Source organism: Prionailurus bengalensis, chromosome C1 (assembly GCF_016509475.1).
Source record: "Prionailurus bengalensis isolate Pbe53 chromosome C1, Fcat_Pben_1.1_paternal_pri, whole genome shotgun sequence".
Lineage (NCBI taxonomy): Eukaryota > Metazoa > Chordata > Mammalia > Carnivora > Felidae > Prionailurus > Prionailurus bengalensis.
Window position 1 is genome coordinate 191,882,865 of NC_057345.1, and position 23,420 is coordinate 191,906,284.

General features: G+C 38.7%; 1 protein-coding gene across 2 annotated transcripts in view; it reads left to right on the plus strand.

Moving 5' to 3' along the window:
* PARD3B (par-3 family cell polarity regulator beta) overlaps positions 1–23,420 on the plus strand; it is a 1,020,722-nt gene that overhangs the window by 550,967 nt on the left and 446,335 nt on the right. For both annotated transcript variants that reach the window (XM_043577601.1, XM_043577602.1), the window contains exons 7-10: positions 5,443–5,568; positions 8,001–8,353; positions 10,723–10,862; positions 12,427–12,555. In XM_043577601.1, the coding sequence (XP_043433536.1) occupies positions 5,443–5,568; positions 8,001–8,353; positions 10,723–10,862; positions 12,427–12,555 (748 nt within the window). The remainder of the gene's footprint in view (positions 1–5,442; positions 5,569–8,000; positions 8,354–10,722; positions 10,863–12,426; positions 12,556–23,420) is intronic.

Below are 23,420 nucleotides of genomic sequence, written 5' to 3' on the forward strand. Positions count from 1 at the left end.
TGGCCACTTACGTGTTAGAAACAAAGTCATTTCCTTATAGGATACAATGGAAAATAAATAATATCTATAACAGTTTCTGCATTTAGTGTTCTTATCAGTTACATGTACTAAACAGAATGCTTGGAAAAGATTTTAATGTATTTTTAGGCAAATATTGCCACTGAATTTTTTTCATGTTCCTAAATACAATTCAAAAGTGAGTATAGTAATCCAAACTGATATTTCCTGATACTGCTCAGGTATATAGAACTTAGGATAATAAATATTCTAGCTTTATAAGTAGCTGTATCAGAAGCTATGTGTTTTCATGATTTTAAGTGTAAGTAAAATGCCATGGGGCTAGTTTTTTTCTAAAATAAAATGTAATCATTTAAAAATAGTATACCACATCCTTTTGAAATTATACTGTAATCATTTAAAAATAGTATACCTCATCCTTTTGAAATTATATTGTTAAATCCATAGTGGCAAATGAGAATTTAGATGTCAGCATTTCTTGAAATTCATGTCCACCTAACTGAATATAAAACTTGTTTTACTGATGGAAATGAAAGTATGTGTCTGAGAGTTAATATTACTATTCTTTTAACAACTTTACAAAACTAGTGTCAGATATTATGTCATTGTTCAATAAGATGACTGCCTTTAGCACAGATTGATATTGACAAGGGCTATGTTAAAAGAAAGGGCTTTTCTTAAAAGAAAATCAGTTTCTCACTCATGATATGATTTTAATTAATTTGCTAAATTAATTTTTCTTATATTAAATGCTTCACTGAAAAGGCAGAATGTCTTATTTTAGCGTAGCAAAGCAAAGTCCAGAAAAGTCAGTTGAATTTTTTCAAAGTCACACAAAATCCAGATCCCTACCCCCTCACTCCATTGCTCTTTCTAGAGCAAAAATTTTCCCAAAGGTTATATAGTATTCATTTACTGATTCTGAATATTTATTCAGTTCAGTCTGCCACATAGCAGGAAAAGCAGATTTAGTCATGATATTTTGGTTGGCATCATTTTCAGCAGGTAGCCATCTGCTACCTGTAATTGCAAAGTCATCACCTTTTTTTGCAAATAACGTCTGATGCCAAGCTCTTGCTGGAATGAATGTTCTCTAAAAAGAAATGAACTGAAAAGCTAGTGGCTCTTATTGTTTCATTTCCTGTATGTGTTAATAAGTGTGTTTATAAATGTTATGGGTTATGGCACAGGACAAGCTGAGGTTGTTTTTGATAGACAGGAAGAGTATTTATCCAGTTGTCATGAGAAATTCTAATGGCTTTTGGCAGAAGTATACTGATAGAGCTTTGTGAAACGCCAGAGCGGTTAAATTACCAGGCCCTTTAGCTTAATGAAGCTGGAATAGAACACAAGATCATCCCAATTTCCAAAACATGAAGAAATGTACGATGTGACAGTCACCATACGTCATTTTCAATAGTTCGGAAAACAGGTTGACCCTATAGACCAGAAATCACCATCTTTTACATCAAATGAGAAAACACACTAAAATGTATTGATTTCTTCCCTTCTCCTTCCTGGTTCTGATTTCTAGCATAAGCCCTGAAGAATAGAAAGAGTGTTACACTTGGATTCAGAACAGTTGGATTTGAATCTCAGTGTTCTCTCTTTCATAACTTTGAGCAAGTCCTCTAAGCTTGCCTCTTGTGAATACCTACTTCACATAAAGGTTATGAGGATTAAATGACATTAAAAATATGAAAACTCCTTGTAAAACACACAACATATGAATGTGTAAATTATCAGTATTATTAATATTATGGCTAAAACGAAAAAGCCTGGTTCACAAGTGAACTTTTATAAGTTCACGGTCAACTGTTTAGTAACTTGGTGAAATAGTTGTATATTTTTTTTTTTTTGCTATCCATTAGTATTATAGAAAGGAAATTTAATTAAAAAACATAAAAAATAATATGGAAGTGGAGACATGAGCCAATAAAAGTTAAGAAGTAATGAGTACAGGCTGAAACAGCACACTTAACTCAACCCATGTGTTTAGATGCAACTGAGTACAGAGCGTGTCACACAAGTGTCTGACTTCATAATGCCATATGGTTTCAGTGTGTGAGCACGGGGGCTGGGGGGGGTGGGTGAGTTAAGGTCATAGTGGTATACTTAGTGCTTAATTTCCTTCCTTTTATTGGCTTGTGTCATTATTTTAAATTAGAATTTACATTTAATTATTTACTAAGACTACTGTAATTGACTCTGCTTCCAATTTCTCCATATATATATATATATATATATATATATATATATATATATGTAGTTTTTCTTTTAGAAAAACACTGCCATACCTGTTGTTGAATAGGAAACCCTGAGTGCAATACAATGGTGGCTGTACTAGATAAGGCCTCAATGGATTCATTAAGTACCATAGCTTAGGGTGTTGAATGCCACTTGTATGGAGGCCCCTTGGCTTGCACAGTAAGAAACAAAACAAATATACACAAAACTGAGTTCTTGCAAAGTAAAAAGCACTTTCATTTCATTGGCTTAAGAGAAAAAATAATGTAGTTTTGTTTTAGAATTAAAAGCATGAAATCTAATTGTTTCCCAGTAAAGGTAGCATAGTATACCTTAGTTTCCTAGTAAAGACAGCTGAATACGACAGAGAAGAAGGAACGGGTGGGTGAGGATCAACACATAATGCAAGGATAGGACATGTTTGGATAAAATTGCAAAGCTCGTAGAGTGGCCAAGGCCCGTGATACAGTGAGAAAAGCGGAAGAGGTCAAGGAGTGTGGGGTGGGTTAGCTTCTAAACGATTATTAGAAGAAAGAGAAGCAATTGTCCCCCCCTCTTGTTCTGTGGGGCAGTGGATTTCAGCCTCCTTTATCACTGCTCACGAATGCAAATTAACTGGCTCCTCCCCAGCATTGGTCTTTAAGTCCCTGAGAGCCTTGGTCCCAGAGGACACGAAGACCACAGCCCACAACTTTGGGGCAAAGAGGATAGTGAGAGATTCTTTTCTTAGCCTTCTCACACTGGTCTGGATGAAATCAAACTGGAGGGAATCCATCCCTTCTGTGGAAAAGAGAAGGCAGGAGTGGTTTGTTGCCAGGAACCAAACTAATAAAATCAGTCAGTTTTACATTTTACCAAAATTACCTCTGACACATGGGTTTTACAGTTGAGCTTATCCTGTCAATAAATTTTTCATGGAAAGTTAGGTTATTTGGATCAGCGAGGTTCACATCGCATACTCCAGCTGTAATATGCCAGCTAAATTGCAACCCAGTGGCCTGAAAGAATTAATTCATCTCCCAAAATGTGAAATTAAATCCTAGGGAGTAACATTACATGACTGATGATGTACTGAATTAAATTAAAGGAAGACTTGAATGCTTGTTAAAAAAATATCGCTTACATAAACGAGTTTATAACCACATGTGAGCCTCCTAATGGATCATGTTATTGTGAATCCACAAAACAAAAATCCAAAATGTGAACTATTACAGAGTTGTTTCATTTAGGAAGAAACACTATTTTGTTCTATTTCTTCTTCTTCTTTTGCATGTCGACTAGGTCATTTTTTAATATTATGTTATGAGATTAAGGTAGGATTAGTTTCTTAAAAATATTAATTTGAATCTCAGATCCTTTATCAAATAGTAGCTTTGGCCCCTTTTTCTTCCACACAGAATATTGTGAATTTACTAACATAGAACCAGGAATGCAGTGTATAAAACACCCCCTGTACACTTGTGCCCATGACCCTGAGCCTTCCCTACTATAGGTGGCGTGACTGTCTCCTGCATCCACTGGAGTAGAAACCTAAATACCACCGCATGTGCCACCCCTTGCCATCTTCAGATGACCCGAGCTCATTAAATGAACTGGGTCCTGGGGGCAAAGGGCTCACTGTGAGGCTGCTCTAAACGGGAAGATGATTTTCTCCAACACTTTCATGAGAGATTGCCTTTCCTCCATGGATGCCCCTGTTATCCACGTACAAAATGTTCTCATATTTTATTCAGATCTGAGATTTAATACAAAGGGGCTGTGTGATAACATACAAGGGCTGTATACAAAAAAAAAAAAAAAAAAGAAAGAAAGAAAGAAAGAAAGAAAGAAAGAAAGAAAGAAAGAAAGACAAAGCAGAAAGACAAGAGGACGAGGGACAAGGAGATGGCTGTTTCTCCGTGCCCAGCATATTCCTCTTGGAAAACGTATCTCTCTGTCTTATTCTGGGAACACAGCTAGGACCCTGATATGCCCCAGGAGGAAGCTAGGTCGCATGAGAAATAGCTGAAACGTACACAAGTTTGGTGTCTTAGTTTTGGATTTAGATACTACCAAAATGTAAGAGTCACATATACACACACACAATCTAATTCTTGATTGCTCTCGTTTTCTTTCTCCTGTAATTGACATTTTTTTCAACCCCTTCCCTCCTGACTCTGAGCCACAGCCACAAAGCACCATTAGCCCCCGGCTCTCTTCTCTGAATCCCAACGCTTACTGGTTGAAATTTCAGACAGGTCTTCCCAAAGCCCTGCCCCATCATGTCACCGTCTCCCTCAGAAGCAGTGAGCGGTGACTGTACTGCTATTTCCAGCCTCATTCGATTGAGTCCATCAACTAGTGTCCGAGGCCCCTCTGTGTGGCTCTGACCTCCCCATCCAGTGTTGGCTCCCCACATAAACACACAGCCTTCATCCTGCCACCAGGTGTATGTATCCCTTTCTCCCCCTACCTAAATCCTACTCATTCTTCTGAACCAGTTTACATCCCATTCTCCCCCCAGATCCTCCTATGAAGACTGGACTTCTGGATATCTGTAGGTTTTTGGTTTTTGGTTTTAATTTCTACTGCATGCCAAGCTCATACTGACTCATTGTCCTGGTCCTGTAGCCGTGTCTCCTATTCCTCCATCCTGAGCGTGGGAAATGCTCCACACGTACTTGATTCAGGGGCACTAACAAATGGGACTGAACCGCCTTTTAAACTGAGCACGATGACCTGTGCTTAGGTGTCTGCTTTCTTCTTAAAATGCAAATTACTGGAACAGGTAGTAAGGCTGCGCAAAAGTGCGGTGAATGCCTAATCCTCTCCCACTATTACGCCTCAGGTTGTCTCAGCACTAACCCATTACAGTCAGCCTTCTCCAAGCCAGAGGCCTCTGTATCCTCAACTCCACTGAGCTGTAGGGGTCTTTTCTAAGAATACCGCAAACATGGCAATGGAGTGGTGGACCATTGTACTCCGGGTCACTGTTGATGTGCATCTGTCTTGAAGGGCTTTCTCTTTTCAGTGGATTTTTTTTTTTTTACTAAGGATTTAAGTGACAAACGGTTGCCTGAATATAAAGCGTAATTTCTTTCACAAAGAGAAATCGATACTTCTGAATAGTTGCAAGCGGAGAAATAATTAGCATATTATTACTCGGTAATTCTATTTCAACCTCAATTTTGCGTTTAGGATTCTAGGACTCTTCATCCGCGGCATTGAAGAAAATAGCAGGTCCAAGCGGGAGGGACTATTTCATGAAAATGAATGTATCGTAAAAATCAACCACGTGGACCTCGTAGACAAAACCTTTGCTCAGTAAGCATTTTTTTTTCCATTGTTTTATGTACTGTGTTGATCCCTGAGTTAAAATCATCACTTAAAATCATCACTGAGCTCTTAGTGATCAGAACTGTAGGTAGTAGGTAGAATGTCTGGTCAGTCGCCTTTGAATGACCCCAGGACATCCATTTTCAAATGCATCTTATGTGTGAGCTTCCTTGAAGGCAGCCTGCACATGTCCCTGTCAGCCACAGGAATAGTAAACTGCGGAATACCCCAAGCCTTCCCGCCTGGTTGTCTGGATCATCGAAAGATGGGTTTGTTTTGCTTGGGATATGGGTCAGTTAAACTGGTATTTGATGACTCTTTTCACAGACTGTTAGTTCAGCTTATTAATTAACCAGCTTTGTGTCTGCAGTCTTCCTTAAACCTAAACATCTGTGAGAGATTTCAGTGAGGACTCAGTAATAGAAGCAAATGAAAAAAATAAAATAAAATATTCTCCCCCAAGAAGTCATTTTTCTGCATGTGAAAATGTTATGGGAATAGGTTCTCATAGCCAAGAATTAGAGTATGCAGTGCTGATGCCGATTTTTTTAAACGTATGTTGGCGTTGCAGTGGGGTTCCGGAACAAGGGAACAAATACTAATTAATATTCCTTAGTAATGACCACCAGCTTCTCTTGTTTCTGACCAAAACAACTCATTGTCTATATTCTCTGTACCATTCTCCATCAGTATTTGTATGTTTGATGGCACTGGGAGTTGGGGGCAGGCGGTATAAGTGGTTGTGGGTAGGAGGGCCTGTGGGCACTGGTTGCTTAAGTGTGGAAAGAAATAAAGAGTGTGGGGAGCCTGGGTGTCTCAGTCGATTAAGCATCTGACTTCAGCTCAGGTCATGATCTCACTTCAGGTGAGTTCAGGCCCCGCCCACTTTGGGCTCCATGCTATTAGCATGGGATTCTCTCTCTCTCTTTCTGCCCCTCGTGGGAATCTCTCTGTTTCCTTCTCTCTCTGCCCCTCACTCACTCGCACCCTCTCTCAAACAAATAAATAAGTAAACAAATCTTATTCTCGAAAAAAAAAAAAAAGAAGAAAGACCGAAAAGCCTATTTCTTAAAATAATAATACCATTCTACTTTTTACAAGAACTTGATAGGTATGCAATGTGGAAATGGAGGCTCATGAAAAATCAGTATGAAGGTAGTGTGGAGTAGAAACTGACTCCCAGTCAAGGAACTAACCAGAGGGGTTGGGCTGCCTCTGTGAGATCTTCTCCCCCTCCCCCACCAACATGGAGAAGTAAGGTTGAAGTGGAGGTTGGTGGGTGGGGGAGGGGCACTCAGATGGCAGTTGGAATTATGATTAATTATTATTTGGTATGGCTGTTAATGACACAGACCTAAAATAAAGGTAGCTTAAACAAGATGATTAATTTCTTTCCTAAAGACAACCAAGTGCAGAGGCGGCGGTCCAGAGGTGGTACGGCAGTTCCTCAAGCATCAGCAAGAGAGGCGTTTTCCATCTTTCTGCTTTGTCATCCTTACTAAGTGGCTGCTCTCTTTAAGTTGTGTCGTGGTCACCAGAGGGCTGCTGGGGTTCCCCCATCACTTCTGAGTTTCGAGAAAGAGGAGAAGAAAGAATTTACTGGCTCCCAGCTTTCCTGTAACCCTTTTGTGTAGATCATGTTGGCAGGACAGGCTGGGCAAGGTAGTCAGGGGGCACAAGGAGGCAGAAGGATGAAGGAGACGAAAGGTAGTAGGAAATTTGAGGCAAAACACCCAGGACTAAGACAAAAAAGTAAAAAATACAGGCACTCTATAAGAGAATAGCAGGGAGGGTGCGTATTAGATTGATAATTCGCTATGACATTTGGTACAATCACTATAATCGATATCTCCAGGAGGAAATGTTTGTGTCAGAATTGAAATTCTGGAACACAACGCATTTCAGGGAAGACCTGTACTTTCGAATAAAGCCCTAAAAGGAAACGAACTGATAATCTGGTCAGTAATACAAAATAATTTTTTTCATCTAAAATTAAAGTTTGCTTTTATATCTACTTTAGTAATTGCCTCTGGGCAGATTTTCAGATTCGGAAATACTCAAAAGTTGTGGGTCCTTGGACGGGTTATTTGATCTCTCTGAGCCTCATTTTCCTCATTTTGCAAAATAAGAGTGAATTATACTTACCGAAGAGGAAATGAGAAGATTAAGAAAGTTGTTAAAAAGATCAAATGAGAGAATTGTCCATGTTAGCTACCCAAGTGTCACCAGCCCAGTGTCTGGGTACCTCGTGGTCAAGTCCTAAGTGGTAACTAGTACTTAGTTTGCAGCCATCCTGGTAGTAATAGTGACAGTTTCTCCTTTCCCTGTGCTACTGTGCTCTCCTGTTGCCGTGGTTTGGGGTGCATTAGGGGCCACGCTAGAGCGTGGTGTCGTGACATATTTACTCCCTCTCTTTGAAGGGCTCAAGATGTCTTCCGCCAGGCAATGAAGTCCCCAAGTGTCCTCCTCAATGTGCTTCCACCTCAAAACCGTGACCAGTATGAAAAATCAGTCATTGGACCGCTTAACATTTTTGGTGACAATGATGGCGTTTTGAGAACAAAGCTGCCTCCTCCTGTGCATGGAATATCAGGAATAAAAACAGGAACAGGAACAGGGCATCCTGAAGAGGATGCATCGACTTCCCTGCAACAAAACAAGAGCCCCCGAGTCCCAAGACTGGGTAGAAAGCCATCCTCTCCCTCACTCTCCCCTCTCATGGGGTTTGGCAGCAAGAAGAATGCAAAGAAAATTAAGATTGACCTAAAGAAAGGTAATTATTACATGATGCTTAATAGCATTCTATTATTGTAACATGTAAAATTGGTTAAGAGAAATGCATTAAGGCTAATTTTGTTCATTCTCCCTTCATTTAATTGTATCGAAGAATAGATTTAAGTAAGTTACCTAAGTTTCTTGAAATTGTACTACTTTCTTATTCTTTCCTTCTGGAGAGTATAGCGTGTTTGAAACAAAAGCAAAAATGATAAAGACAGGTTGACAAATGGAAAGAACCATTGCAAACCTGAGAAAAACGTAACACTAAAGAAGCACTGAAATTCGGTGGAACCCTTTTCGCAGCAAGATGAGTGATTTTTGTAGCATCTTGTAGATAGAGTCTAAAAAGCGCATATATTATTTCTGGTTCTCTAAGATAGTTTTATACCAGCTAAACATTTAGTTCTCAAAAAGCAAGTATGTGATCATTATAATGGATAATTATTATATATAATTATGTAAGTGAAATTTCGCTAATTCAACATTGCAAACAGTTTCTCAAAACATACTTAATTTCAAAAACATGTATAACCTTACCTTCATCTTTTCCAACTTTTCTATGCATTTCAAACCCAGATCAATGAAACTAGGGCATTCATATACATGCATATTTATGCAGTATTATACACATATACACACATAAGCATTCATGCGCTTCTGTGCTTTTGTTTATTTTGTAACCTCCTGATAATCCCTTCCCCCTCTGCGGCCTTCTGCAATCTGATGTGATTCTCAAGACTCGGTTCAAAAGAAACCAAAATCTCAAAGTTTTGTCTGAATTAATACAGAATTTAATGATCACAAGGTAGTTTTAAAATACTCATTAACGTATATCAAAAGAAAATAAGATATACCTTTAATTAGGATATGGTGGTTATTCTGAGACATCCTCTGGTCAGAATTTTGTCCCCCCTTAAGAATTCTGTACTGAGAAGAAACTGTATGGACTAGGAAGTACAAATTCTCTAGTGTGCTTAGCAATTAGGCTTTTTATATAAATGCATTGTTTTTTTTTTTTTGTACAAATTATCCAGCTATGTCTAAGACATGGGATTGAGTGCTTTGAGGACAGATAAATCAGACACAGAACATAACTTAAGACTCCATCAGAAAGCCTTAAATGCAAAAATAAAGACTATGACATCACAGCTGTACTTTGGGAAGATTAATATGAATTAATATTATTACTAATATTAATATTATTTGGCAGAATAATATGCCGAAGATGAGATCAAACAGTGAAGTATCAATAAAGGATACATTGCATCTGTCTAAATATAACATGCATGCCTTGTCTGGTGACTGGATGTAGGAGAAAGGAGAGAGAGAGAATTGCAGGTGGCTTGTCCAATGGTGATGCCATTACTAGAAATTAGAGTTTTTAGAAGATGAGTGTATGTGAAAAGCCCAGGATCTGAATTAGAGAAGGGAGGTCATAGTGAAGTTTGAAATGCTGGTGGAAATATGCGCATGGTCATATGTAAGAAGCTGACACCAGAGAAATTAGGGCCAGAGAGATTTAGGTGTCATCTATAGGGAGATGGTAATTGGAGCAGGAGCTGGCCAAGGCAGAGAATCTAGAAAACAAATTGTACCAGGTAAGAGCCTTGGGAAACATCTGTGTTCATGTGGGAAAACGGTGGGTAAGGGAGAGTGACAGACATAATGTGATCAGAGAGGTAGGAAAATAATCAGAAAATAAAGGTATGAAAACCACAGAGGGGGGCATTAATTTCAAGAAAACAACTGAGGAGAAGTGTCAAAGCTAGAGAAAGGGACAGATCAGAATAGGAAAAATTAGTGGATGTGGTCATGGGTAGGTCATTGGTGACGGAAGGCTGAAGAAGAAGTAAGATTGAAGTAAGCATTCTTTAGGGCACAGATATTTGAGCATACCTTCAGATAAAGTGAAAACCACATACTGGAAGAGAGAGATTGGAGATGCAAGAGTGAGGGAGGGGACAATGGGACGCAGCATTCAAGGAATCGAGACCCAGGTGCAGGGAGCTGCAGGGAGGCTAGCTGAGTGAGTGCCTGACGAAACTCATGTCAGATGGCCTTTGGCTTCTTATGGTTTACTGAGAAATCAATCTCCTGGGTTTATGGATAACATGTGGTATTTCTTCTGGTACCTCAATAAACGAAAGTGTTACACATCTGCATTGGGCCCTAAATTCACTTTGAAACCATCATGGCCTGTCAGGAACTATAATCTGTATTTGCAGCCAGAACAACTGAAGTGTGTTTAAAATATTTCCTGGAATGTAAATATTTACTTACTTGACATTAGTCTAAATTAGGTAGATTTTGCTGTTAAGGTTTCTACTTAAGGTGACCGTGCATTTTCCTGGTCTTACACACTAGGCCCTGAAGGACTGGGTTTCACTGTTGTTACCAGAGACTCTTCCATACATGGGCCTGGTCCCATTTTTGTAAAAAACATTTTACCAAAGGGAGCAGCAATAAAAGATGGCCGCCTGCAATCAGGGGACAGAATTTTGGAGGTAAGAATTGGAACTAATATCTTCAGTAAAGTATCCTGGGTGTTTACATAAATACATTAATATTTATATTTTGAATATAAAAATTGAAAATTATCACTTGTAGACAAGATAAGGACTTTAATTATATTAAAAAAACTGACTTTAAGCCCCCATAGAGTCAGTTATGTAAGGACAAGTAACACTGAGAACTCTTCCCTATTTCCTCCTTCTCATATCTACCTCTTAGGGTTCCTGGGAATTTGAATCATCCAGGAATTCATCATATATGCAATTATGGCTAAGAAGTCTCAGAGTTATAGCCATATTCTGGCAACAGTTTCTTTAAACTTCCCACAGGCATAGGCCAGCCTGCCTCAGGTTGATCTAGGCTTATAAAGAGGTAATTGAAACACCCCCAAAGCAAGAGAATTCCCCCCTCCCATGTATTTTTGTGTGATAGCATCATCTTCTTAGCGAAATATATATTGTTAACTTGCCTTTCAAGAAACCATCCTCATTGAAACTGGCCGGTTTTATTTAACATTCTCATGGCATAGAAGCAACACTATACATTTGTATATAGTTCTAGTTATGAAAGAAGATGCACCAAGTAATTAATCCAGCTCCAAATTATAATTTCCAATAATCTATGATGGCCCGGAGACCATAATTTTCAAAGATGGAGAACACTAATTGTAACAAAAGACTTTTACTTCCAAAGAAATTTGCTGTGTGATTGTGGTCCATTGTTTGCTTTTTAGCGTTAGGCAGAAAATGGTGCCAGTTAAGCATCTGAAATCTACTTCTTTCCCGTTGTAGGAATCATTCTCCGCTCTCACTTTGATTTTCCCTTCCTAAGAATGTAACATCCCATGAGAAACTATTAATTACTGACTATCTAAAGGGATCTAGCACTGGGGCGCCTGGGTGGCTCAGTCAGTTAAGCATCTGACTTTGGCTCAGGTCATGATCTCACTGTTTGTGAGTTTGAGTCCCATGTCAGGCTCTGTGCTGACAGCTCAGAGCCTGGAGATGGCTTCAGATTGTGTGTCTTCCTCTCTCTCTTCCCCTTTCCCACTCACGCTCTGCCTCTCTGTCTCTCTCAAAAATAAATCAAACGTTAAAAAATGTTTAAATATGGGGCGCCTGGGTGGCTCAGTCGGTTAAGCGGCCGACTTCAGCTCAGGTCACGATCTCGCGATCCATGAGTTCGAGCCCCGCGTCGGGCTCTGGGCTGATGGCTCAGAGCCTGGAGCCTGCTTCCGATTCTGTGTCTCCCTCCCTCTCTGCCCCTCCCCCGTTCATGCTCTGTCTCTCTCTGTCTCAAAAATAAATAAAAAACGTTAAAAACAAATTTTTAAAAAATGTTTAAATATATAGAAACAAAGGGATCTGGCACCTCAGTCATGATGGTCAGTGCGGTACTGGTACTTTGAGCATAGTTGGTTTGGGCTCATGTGTTCAGTTTCATCTGTTCCAAGCTTTATTAATTGTAGGAGCTCATTTGCTACTTACCTGTGGAAACCATCTAGGGTAGAAGGAGACGAAAAGTGTTGTGATCTGTTCATATGATGGCATCCATTAGGTAAATGGCAGAGATGTCACTGGACGAACTCAAGAAGAGCTCGTGGCCATGCTGAGGAGCACCAAGCAGGGAGAAACAGCATCGCTGGTCATCGCCCGTCAAGAAGGAGCTTTTCTTCCCCGAGAGCTGGTAATGTTCAGGTCACAGTCTCACTCAATCTTCGGTGCAGAGTTTACTATACCCAGTGAATTCATAATAGCTGAGAGATGAGTTCTAAGTCACAGGTTTCATCTGTAACAAAAATTGAATCACACTAAGTATTTTGTCCCATTTGGGGGTATCATAGCTTTATGATGTTAATGCGGTGAGTTGGATAAATGCCAACAGTGCTTCTGGGGTACCAATTCAAACACCCTTTTAAGGAAGCAATTTAACATTATTCAACAAAATAAAATACCCTTTGCGTGCTCTATGTTTGCTTTATGCAAAACGCAGTCAGCAAAAATGGTCATGCCCTACCTTAATGTAGTTTGCAGTCTAAAAGGAAAGAAATATAACCAAGTATTCAAAATGATGATGGTTATGAAAAAGAATTACAAGGTCCTGTAGTAATAGGTACAAAGGAATCTAGTCTTGAGGGCTGGGAAATGTATCCTGAGGAAGAGAATTTCAAAAGTCTTGTTAAAAATGTATATCCTTTGACCTACTAACTGCACTTCTAGTAATCTGTCCTAAACTGATCATCAAAGGAAGATGTGGAAAAAATTCATGTACATGGATTTGTTTTCTAAAGCCCTGTTTATTGTAGTGATATATTGGGTGCTGTACAACCAGAGGTATTAGTTAGATAAATAACTAGGTAGCTCTTCAGTGAAATATAATACTTAAAATGGTCTCTGTGGAGAGCTGATAATAACATGAAAAAATGCTCATAGTACATTAGGTTAAAAAGTAGGTATAGATGATATATATAGTCATTAAAAAAAATTGGGGTGCCTGGGTGGCTCAGTCAGTTAAGCATCTGACTTCGGCTCAGCTTACGATCTCACAATATGTGAGTTCGAGCCCCACGTCGGGCTCTGTGTTGACAGCTCAGAGTCTGGACCCTGCTTCGGATTCTGTGTCTCCCTCTCTCTCTGCCCCTCCCCTGCTCATGTTCTGCCTCTCTCAAAAATAAACATTAAAAAAAATTTTTTTAATGATATCTATAGCATGATTAAATCACATTAAAATATCTTCAAAAGAACCCCCCCCCCCAAATGGCAGGAAATGCACCCAGAATGTTGGGATTATGAGAGATTTTAATTTTCTCATTTTTAAAATAGTGAACACGTATTATTTTATTATTGATGTATGTATTTAAGAAGACTATAGAAAATTCAAAGGACTTTTATGACTAATAATAAAAAGGAATAGATGTGATAAAAGGACTTTTAATTACCCCTTCTTTTTTTAATTTCTTTTGAATCTATATAAGAAATGACAAAGGTACATATAGGTAATATGATAGGTTCCCAGAGTTACATCATCAGAACCAGTGAGGGTTAGTTGAGAAAACTGACTATAGTTAGCCTGCAAAAAGGAAAATTTAGGGCATATTTTGATTGCTATAAAATGGGTAAAGAGTTAATTGTATGGATTAATATGTTTCTCCAGGTAGTTTATATCCATTAATATACTTACGTATTAATTAGACGATCCATTTACTAAGTACATGCTCTGCACTAAGTTGGAGGTTCTGGGGATGCAAAAATAATTAAGACTCATTTCCCGCCCCTCCTTGAGCTGGTACCAAAACAAATATTTGGAAGTGATAATATTACAAGTTACAGTAGTTTCTAACTGTTGGAGCTGTCCAAGAAGAAAATAGGCAACTTAGAATATTGAAACAGAGACTGCCTTACCATTTGTCAGAGATGCTCTAGAAAAAATTCTCCCATTGGTAACATGGTAAGACTAGATAAGCTCTAAGATATCTACTCTAAGTCTGATATTCTGTTATCTATGTTTATATTCATGTTTGAATATACAGGCTTCCTGAATCGCCTCTCTCATATATTAATGCTCCTTAGTACTGACCAAAGGACCCCCTTCTCTCCACATTTCTGGTCCTTTCTTCTCTTTCACATCATCTCGTCCATTTTTCCCCTTGCCCTATTGAATGCTCTAGGTAGATCTGCAGTAAAACAGGGAAGGGAAGAAGATTAGGTGGTATAAGCCATAAAGACTATATTCCCCACCTCTTTTCCTCCACTTGACTCCTCCATTCCCAGCCATTTTGGAAGGAAGAATCATGAATTTCAGTCTCACTTCCTCACGGAAGCTTCTTGTTCTTCCTAAAAAGAAATGCTGCAGAAACTTGGAGTCCGAATATTTTTTTCTAAAATGCAGATGGATTTTTCTTTCAGTCCCTTACTTACGTAAAGACTTTGGTCTTTCTCTCCAAGAGCCACAGTGAGAAGAAATAATTCGAAAGAGGCAGCATGTATGTATAACAGGAAGCCCTTTCACTCCTTGTCCAATTCTTTGGTTGCTTGAGATACAACTTTTAGGAAGCTTTGCTGGGACTATGTACTTGTTTCAGGGATAAGAACAAGGAAAGAAGTTTTGACTGGGTATTCTCCTCAACTATGGTCCTGGAATGAGTAAAACCCTGCATAGAAAGAGAAGCATTCCAGCCAGCAAAAGAACCTAATAACAGAGCTCCCTCTAAGAACTCAAACTCTCATGAGACCCTAGTTTCTCCCCTAATAGTTTCTTATACCCCTTTCCTATCTATGTCTTCTAGAATTCCTAATTCCACAGCTAATTTCTTCTTCCTAGAAGCTTTCTGCCTGCCCCAGGTAAGGGGGAGAGGGATGCTGACCTTACCCCAGTTTGAAACTCTGAATGTATTCTCAATCAAACACAACTACATCTGGAAGTTAATAAATGTAACAATAGAATTTTCAGAGTAAAGGGAGCCCAAAGAATCTGTTATGTCTGACTCTAACTTTGTACATGAAGAAACACAGGTCCAGTTTGGTTAAGTAACCTATTGATGGTCCCTTATTGTTAAGGGGAACTAGAGGCCTGGGTTTCTTAAGGCTTAGTATTGTCTCTGGAGTTCAACTCTGCAAGCTCACCGTCATACAGTGTTTCTTTGTGGTTTAGAGCAGCTCACAAAATGATTCTTAAGGCTCAGTTTCCTCATCTATACCATAAGATTGTTGTGAAGATTAGAAGAGATCATCCATGCAAAGCTCTTGGCATAGTTTCCGGCCAATTGTAAGTTCTCAATATACGTCAGCTGCAATTATTCTAGTACCTTGCCACCTCTATAGAATCAAATACAATAAAAATGTAATACTATATTTTAGATACATTACGGGTAAAAGAGATTTATTCAGGCTTGCCTGGGACTAACCACTGTTTTGAACAGAGATTTTTTTATTATTGTTTGAAAATACATACTGGTCTCCAAAATACTGAATTAACCAAAAAAAAAAAATTTTTTTTTTGTTTGAAACTGAATTGGTAAGTCAGGCAGCTTGTATATATTAGTTCACTCTCATTTAATAGAATTTAGTGAAATTTGATTTCTGTCCCTAAAAGTGACATCATAGGCCAAGCCCACCAGGGAGCATATTACATCAATTGTGCAACTGTGAGATTATGAGTACAAATAAATTATTTGTTCTTTTTGGTTTGTTTGTTTGTTTGTTTTTAGTGTTATACCAAATTTGGCGGGCCTGTGGTTAGCATTCATTCTCCTAGAATTCTCTGGCAAACAGTCTAGACGCTTTAAAAACTATTCGACTTGTGATTATCTAAATATGTGGAATATGCTTTGTAGCCACAGCAAAGCACTGCATTCTTGAGGATTATAAGCACCGAAGTAGTGTGGACCCAGAATCTTCGTTCTGGAGAAATATGGAATAGTACTCTTTGTCCGGCCCACATGCCTTCCTTGGGTGCTAAGTAGCAAGAATCCTACTGGAAGTTTAAAGAGAGGTCATGTGTGGCGTGCACGGTACTATTTCAACGTGAGCTGCTTCCTAGTGTGACACACACTGCACTCTTTGAAAGAGCAAACTGAAGAACAGTGTGCTATGTGATGCGTTTTTGTGTTTTTCTTTCAAAAAACTGAAGGTGTTATCACTTTGGTCTCTCCTCCCTTATCATGATTGATGCACACGCTTGACTCTCTATTGAAAATCTGGCAGGATGAGGGAAGGACAGTACTTCCTGCTTTTGTCTTCTTCTATCTCCTTTGAAGAAAACAAACCATGTTTATTGTTTTCCTGCTCTGAGAAACCGTCCTGTTCCTTTTCTTAAGCCTTGCTGTTTCATGAGCTCTCAACCCCTTTAACAGCACTGCTCTGCCTGTTTTCTGACAGTTAAATCTTCCTTATTTCCTTGTTATCTTAGCTTCTTATAAAGTCTTAACACTTACAGCCAAGGGAGCATGTGGTCAGCAGTTACACAGGAAGTCCCAAGATAGGATGGTCTCTCGGATGTGACCCTCTGTCATTCCAGAGGCCTGAGCGCCCACTTCCTGGCCATTTCTCCTGACCTGCCACGTGAGAACTGTGCTGAATTCTTTCATTTGCGGGTCCATGTCCTTCCTCCTGAAGGCAGGACAACTGGTTGGGATCACAAATTTAGAAGCACATGTAGCCAACCTTCATGCCATCAGTGGCAGACTGGGTTCAAAATCAGGTGAGAGGAATTCATGTACTAGCCTCACAACTATTTAGCTCTTTCTAGTATCTTTACCAAAAGAACTGTGTGTTTCAAAGGTAATCCTTCCAGAATCCCAGGCTCGAAGAGCCTTTGATGTCTTCACCCCCTGACTGGGTGAGAGTTTATTAAAGAGGTGTTCACATAAGGAACGTTTTTGCAAAAGGGACTTTGAGATTAGCGTTGGTAATAGAATCCGAAGGTGAAACTGCGCTGTCTGCAGTGAAATAAAACTGCGCTAGGGAAAGAGGGCTTTGTTGGCTGTGTTCTGAAACAGACATGCTCTGCCAGTTCTTTTCTATCCCTGATAACCAAAATTCTTGTTTTCTTATGCCAAGTGTCCGTTTAGGAAAGATCATGACAAACGAAAGGTTTTTCTATTGATTCGTTGCCTGTAGTTTTTGAGAGTTTCAGAGAGACAGAGAAGGAGAGAGAGTGTGTGTTGTTTGTCATGTAAGTGCATAGACATGCACACGCATGTGTGTGTCGTCTTTCCTTTATTGGGGAGAAAAAAAAAACATTGTGCCATTTCTTTGTTAACCTCTTTAATGTTTCATGTTCTGACCTGCTGCCTTATCTTTAAATTATCCTGAAAATCACAGCAACTCCTGGTGGGTAAAACGAGCTGAGAAAATTTCAAATGTATTTATAATTTCTACCTGCCAAGCTTGCCTGCTATTAAATGCTGGCTTCTGCAAGTGGAATGAGCTCTATTTCAAGCAAGCAAGTTCCTCCTGCCTGGTATGATCGAGATTCAAAAGTTAGCAATGTTGGTCATGTGGATTTGACCTTCACTTAGGAATATTGCTTTTGCTGAGGAAAAAAAAAAGATACACATGTGTGTGGCCACTCCCCTAATAGCTGCTGAGCTCAGTGTATTCCTACACTACCATATTTACTCATCCCTGCGACTACCTTTGCAAATGACATGGGGCTCCGACTCCTTGACTGTTTTTTATCTTCTTACGAAGTGAAAACTTCATATCTTCAAATGCCAAATTATTTAATATCATAAATCATGCCAGAATTTTCGTTTGAAATCTTAGATGAACCTCATTTAACTGATATATTATTTTATTCCCTTTGGCTATTAGATTCAAATGATTCCATGCTTAATTAACCAAGGTACTTAAGGAAGAATGAATATTATAGCAGCTATTTGTGGATAAGTAGCAGAAATTGAAGGATGATTTCAGAATGATTTGTCTACCTAAACCAAAGTGCAGGAGTTATGTTTTGGAATTTAGATAATTATGCAGAAAACAAAACACAGCTATATTTTATGGGTTCTCCAGATAACACAGTTCTCGAGACTTAAGATGGAGTCCTTGCTGAAATAGAGCCTCCGTTTCTGCTTCTCTCTTCAATAATTTTTCCCCTCCTTATTGCAATTCCATTCAGTCAGTATTCAGTTAATCCTAGTCATGTTTCTGCAACGTGAACTCCAGAGATTAATAAGATGCATTCATGTCCTCAAGGAGCTTCTACCTATAAAGAAAAAAAGAGTTATGAGTTGATCAAATTATGCAATTAAGTGTTATGGGATTAAAGTTGGGGGGCTGAGAAAACCCTTTAAGAATAGTACAGTATTTGAGAAAGGTATTAATTGAGTAGGATTTCAAATGCAGGGCTTACAGGGCGAAGAAAACAGCACTTTCAAATACTCTGAGATTAGAAAACATAAAATACATCAAGGAGATAGTAGGCAGCCCAACTTGACAGCTTACTGAGCAAGGTCTAACATGAGAAATTGTGTTGTTTGGAATAAATTGGAAGGGGTGAAAAGTCTGTAGGGTACCTACTAAGAGCTCTTTGTATTTGGCTTTAATGTAATCGTTTGGAGCCTGGGATCTGGGATCAGTTGGTGGGGTTGAATCCTCACTTGGCTGAATGGTCTTGATTAAATTATTTCCCTGAGCCCCCATTCCTCATCCCTAATGCTGGGATCAGAGTAATGCCTACCTGAGAGACTGTTAGCATTAAATGTGTCAAGTGTTTAGAATAGGACACATAGAATGTGAATCCCTGCTTTCAATCTTACTCAACGTCTCTGTGCCTCAATTTCCTCATTTGTCAAATGAGGATAATAACAACACCTACCTTATAGGGTTGTTGTGAGAATTAGCTGAGAATACATGCTAATATGTGGTGAGTGTCAAATTACATTATCTTCTGTTGTTGTTTCCTGTGCCTAGGCACACTATATGCTCAGTAAATATTTGTTGATTGAATAAATGAAAACTACACATTATTAAAGCAGATGGTATAGAAGGTTGGAAAAGGTATTGCTAAAGGTGCTGTGGCTCCTACTCTATGTCTGTCTAATCTGTCTCTAATGCATTATCTTCCTGATACAATTATTTTAGACCAAATAAAAATAGTATGCAACGATTTCCTTAAATTTCAGGTCACTAGCAATATCTAGTTACAGCTGCACCAAGACAGCAAGTATAGGGATAGTATTGATAGAATATAAATGACAATTTAGATAGTTTAAGCGATCATGAATACATTTGCATAATCTAGTACAGTTTACTTATAAAGACATACACAAACAATAAGTATTATTGCCTAATATTTAAAATATTAGATATTTTTTAAATATTGAAAGTATTTAAAAACATTTTTTAAGTGTTTCAGCTCAGTTGAAGTGGTTCTCAAAGTGTGGTCTCAGATCAGCAGGATAGCATTACCTCGGAATTTCTTACATGCACAAATTCTCAGATGCCTTTCAGACCTGAGGAATCAAACTCTAGGGTTAGAGCTAAAGGTATAGTTTAGGGGTGCTTGACTGGCCCAGTTGATAGAGCATGTGACTCTTGATCTCGGGGTTGTGAGTTCAAGCCCCACATTGGGTGTGGAGCCTACTTAAAATTTAAAAAATTAAAAAAAATAAAATAAAGATTTATTTTAACAAGCCCTCCAGATAGTGCTGATGCTTACTCAAGTTTGAGAATCATTGGAACAGTGGTTTTGTTATAAGGAACATAAAGGCCTATAGGATAACTTAATAGCTATAACTGACTAGCTGTCATGACCAAATTTTCAACTTTATGTTTCTATTCTGCAAACAATTTTTTTGCTCTAAGAAAAATAATTCTGTGAAAATTTTAAGACCAATTGAGTTGTGTCTGTTTGGTCATGTGCCCCTCATTTTGGCAAAAGGCCAGTGCTGAGCACAATCCAGTTACTCAACTCAATTACACCTGATTCATTTAGGCAAACTCAATTGTACTTGACTTTTTCAGGCCCAACTCGATTGTGCTTTTAAATTTCCACACTCAATTTGATTGTGCTCAAAATTTGTTACGTGCCACCTTGTAACTTGTAGATTTTGACACATACCAAAGAGAGGTACTTCTAGGGCAGTTTAGAAGATTGGGTTATTGGTCTTTGTTTGCAGTTACACCTCTGTCCCTTCTCTCCTCTGTCTCCAGGATGGATGCTAATAGGGTAAGATATGCTCCATTGGCTCCTTACATGGACCATATTCTACCACCCCCCATCCTGCTATGCTTGAACTCATGGCAAAGATTTCAGAGCACTTAAGAAAGTGATCCTCATTTACTGTCATAAAGCAACTATGTTTAGCTGTTCCAATCTATCTTAAAAATGGGGAAAATGAGGCACAGAGACATTGCCCCTACCAAAATTTACACTGTTTGTCAAAGTCAAAACTTTTAAGATTTCTACCTCATTGAACTGTGCATCACACCTTCTGTCAGTTAATGCTGTGTACTAAGTGATTAGGTCCTTAATGTTTGCCAATTTTTTTAATGTGTTCAGTAGCCCACAAGGCTGAGGGAATTGTAGTCCTTCGCTACTCCCTGGGAGGTACTTACACCTGAAAGAATTTTACTGAACCCTTGTCAGCAAAATCTAGTCTTGATAAAACTGATGATGATAAAAGCTCTGTTTCAGCATTACTAGAACGCATGGAGGCGGTGCGGCCATTTTGCCTGGTTGTATGGCCTCCACGTGTCAGAATGAAAACATTTAATGACTTTTATCACAAGACTGGTTTTGTTGGAGATTGGAAGGTAGTGAAAGAAGAAGTGTCCTATGCTGAAAAGAAGCTCGTGACACTTCGAAAGACTGGGGCCTAATTGCATTCTCCTGCAGTGTTAAGGATGAAGAGCCATGAGATTCGGCTATACTCTCATGGCACAAAACATATGTCTTATGAGTGACCACTGTGGCCATGATTAGGCTTCTGGAGTTTAGAAAAAAAAAGAAGAGTTTTCTAAACATAAATGTTTAAACAGCTCAGAAGCATTAATATTGTAACCAGCCACAGATTATATCCTTCTTATTATCCAGTTAGCCAAATGTTTCCAATAATTCATGCCAGCTGTTGATATGGAGCAGCTGGATAAGAAGGTGGTTACAAAACTCGGGGGATGACCTTGATTTGCTTAATTACCTCTATGCCTGTGATCAGTACGTTTGTTAAGGTACATTTGGTGTAAGATAAGGAAATGCATTCATTTTGTAAAGGATATTTAAAGATTAAGGAAAAGAAAGTACAGCCTTAATTGATCGTGGTTAACTTTTCCAGCTGTTATCAAAGTAAATACCGAACATGTGAAACTGCCACTATAGTCCATTTCGTTTTGAAAGTGTATTTGGAGGTTTGAACGTGTTTTCATCTGCCTGTTTTTCAGGAAAATGTGTGATCTTTTTCATTAAAGAAAGAATATCAGCTTAAGATTGCTACTTCTCCCCTCCCCCCTTCCTAAGGGGGCTGATAAAACAGAGATAGACACTTAAATCACAATCTGTTGCCACTTACCTCTTCCCATGCCCCGTCCCCAAAGATTCTCTGGGCGATGACTTTTAAATATGTTCTCATTATTTTTAATGAGTGTGCAGAACATATGACGCATAATGCACGAATAGATAGGTGCCCTTTTACTGAACTTGTCAGATATAATAAAACGTTGAAGAAGTTAAGATGCATTTTTTCTTTAAGATATTATAATTATTTAAATTAAGATGCCTAAGTACAAATCACATACTGTTAGGTTCCTGTTGCTGCCTAAATGAAGCCCCACAACAGCCCCAATGCTGTCTCTAAAAAGAATGTTTAATCACAAACATTAAAAAGACAAAAGGACATTTAATATTGTTATGTCTCTTTAAGTTTACCCTTCTTTAAATCTGCCCCGATGACAGGATATTCAATTATAAACGAGTTCAATTATGTTTCCTGGACACTTATTGAGTTATATGAAGGACTTTTATCACCTAGTCTTTCCGTAATTAATTCTTTACATTTCTTAGAGACTTAGAACCGCGGAAGGATTGTTTAACAGCTGGAAATGTTGTAATTTTTTTACATTTCCTCATTCTCTACTTTTCCTTCCTCTCTTCTTTCTTCTCACCTATCATGCTGCCTTTTGGAAGCAAATAGCACTCAATGTGGTATCTCTCTATTACAGAATATATTTAATTTTTTTAAGTTTATTTATTTATTTTTAGAGACAGAGAGAGAGACTGGCGGGCAAGGGTAGAGAGAGAGAGGAGAGAGAGAGAATCCCAAGCAGGCTCCACATTGCCAACACAGTACTCGATGCAGGGCTCGAACTCAAGAACCACAAGATCGTGACTTGAGCTGAAACCAAGAGTCAGATGTTTAACCAACTGAGCCACCCAGGTGCCCCTATTACAGGATGTATCTATTTCTATGTTACATTTCTACATTTAAATGCCAGGTGGTGATGAAGATGGAAGTAATACTAGTAGAATGGAGAAAAATATCCCCAAAAGCAATAAAGCCTCCCCTTGATAGTCGTTATTGCATGTATATTGGAGTCTCTGACTTCTGGTTTATGGAACTGTTGGCTTTAGCACCCTGCAGGGAAGTTACAGACTTTCAGCTTAACTTGAAAGGGCTCACCTTCTCCCTCCTCTCCTTCCCAGAAGCTACATATTTCATCCATAGACCCTTGACTTCCCACTGGAGGGGAAAAACACACAGAAACAAACAAGCATAAAAACTAAAAATGGCAAAACACAAAAACACCCAACCAAAATATCTTACCCATTACTTGCTGGCACTCTATCTCCCTGAGGCCAAATGTTTCTCTTCTATGATACTCATAAAGAGATCTGTGTTCAGAAGAATTGTCTTCTCGGACGTCTGTTTCCCTCCATTTCTGGGTCCATATTGATGATAAAAGGACTCAGTTGTTCAACAAATACTGAACACCTACTATTCCTAGTTTAGCTGATCAAATATTTATTAAACGTGTATTGGTGCTGTGTCACACTGGGTATTTTAAAATATGCTAAGATGCGATCCCTGAACTCCAAGAACTTATAGACAATGC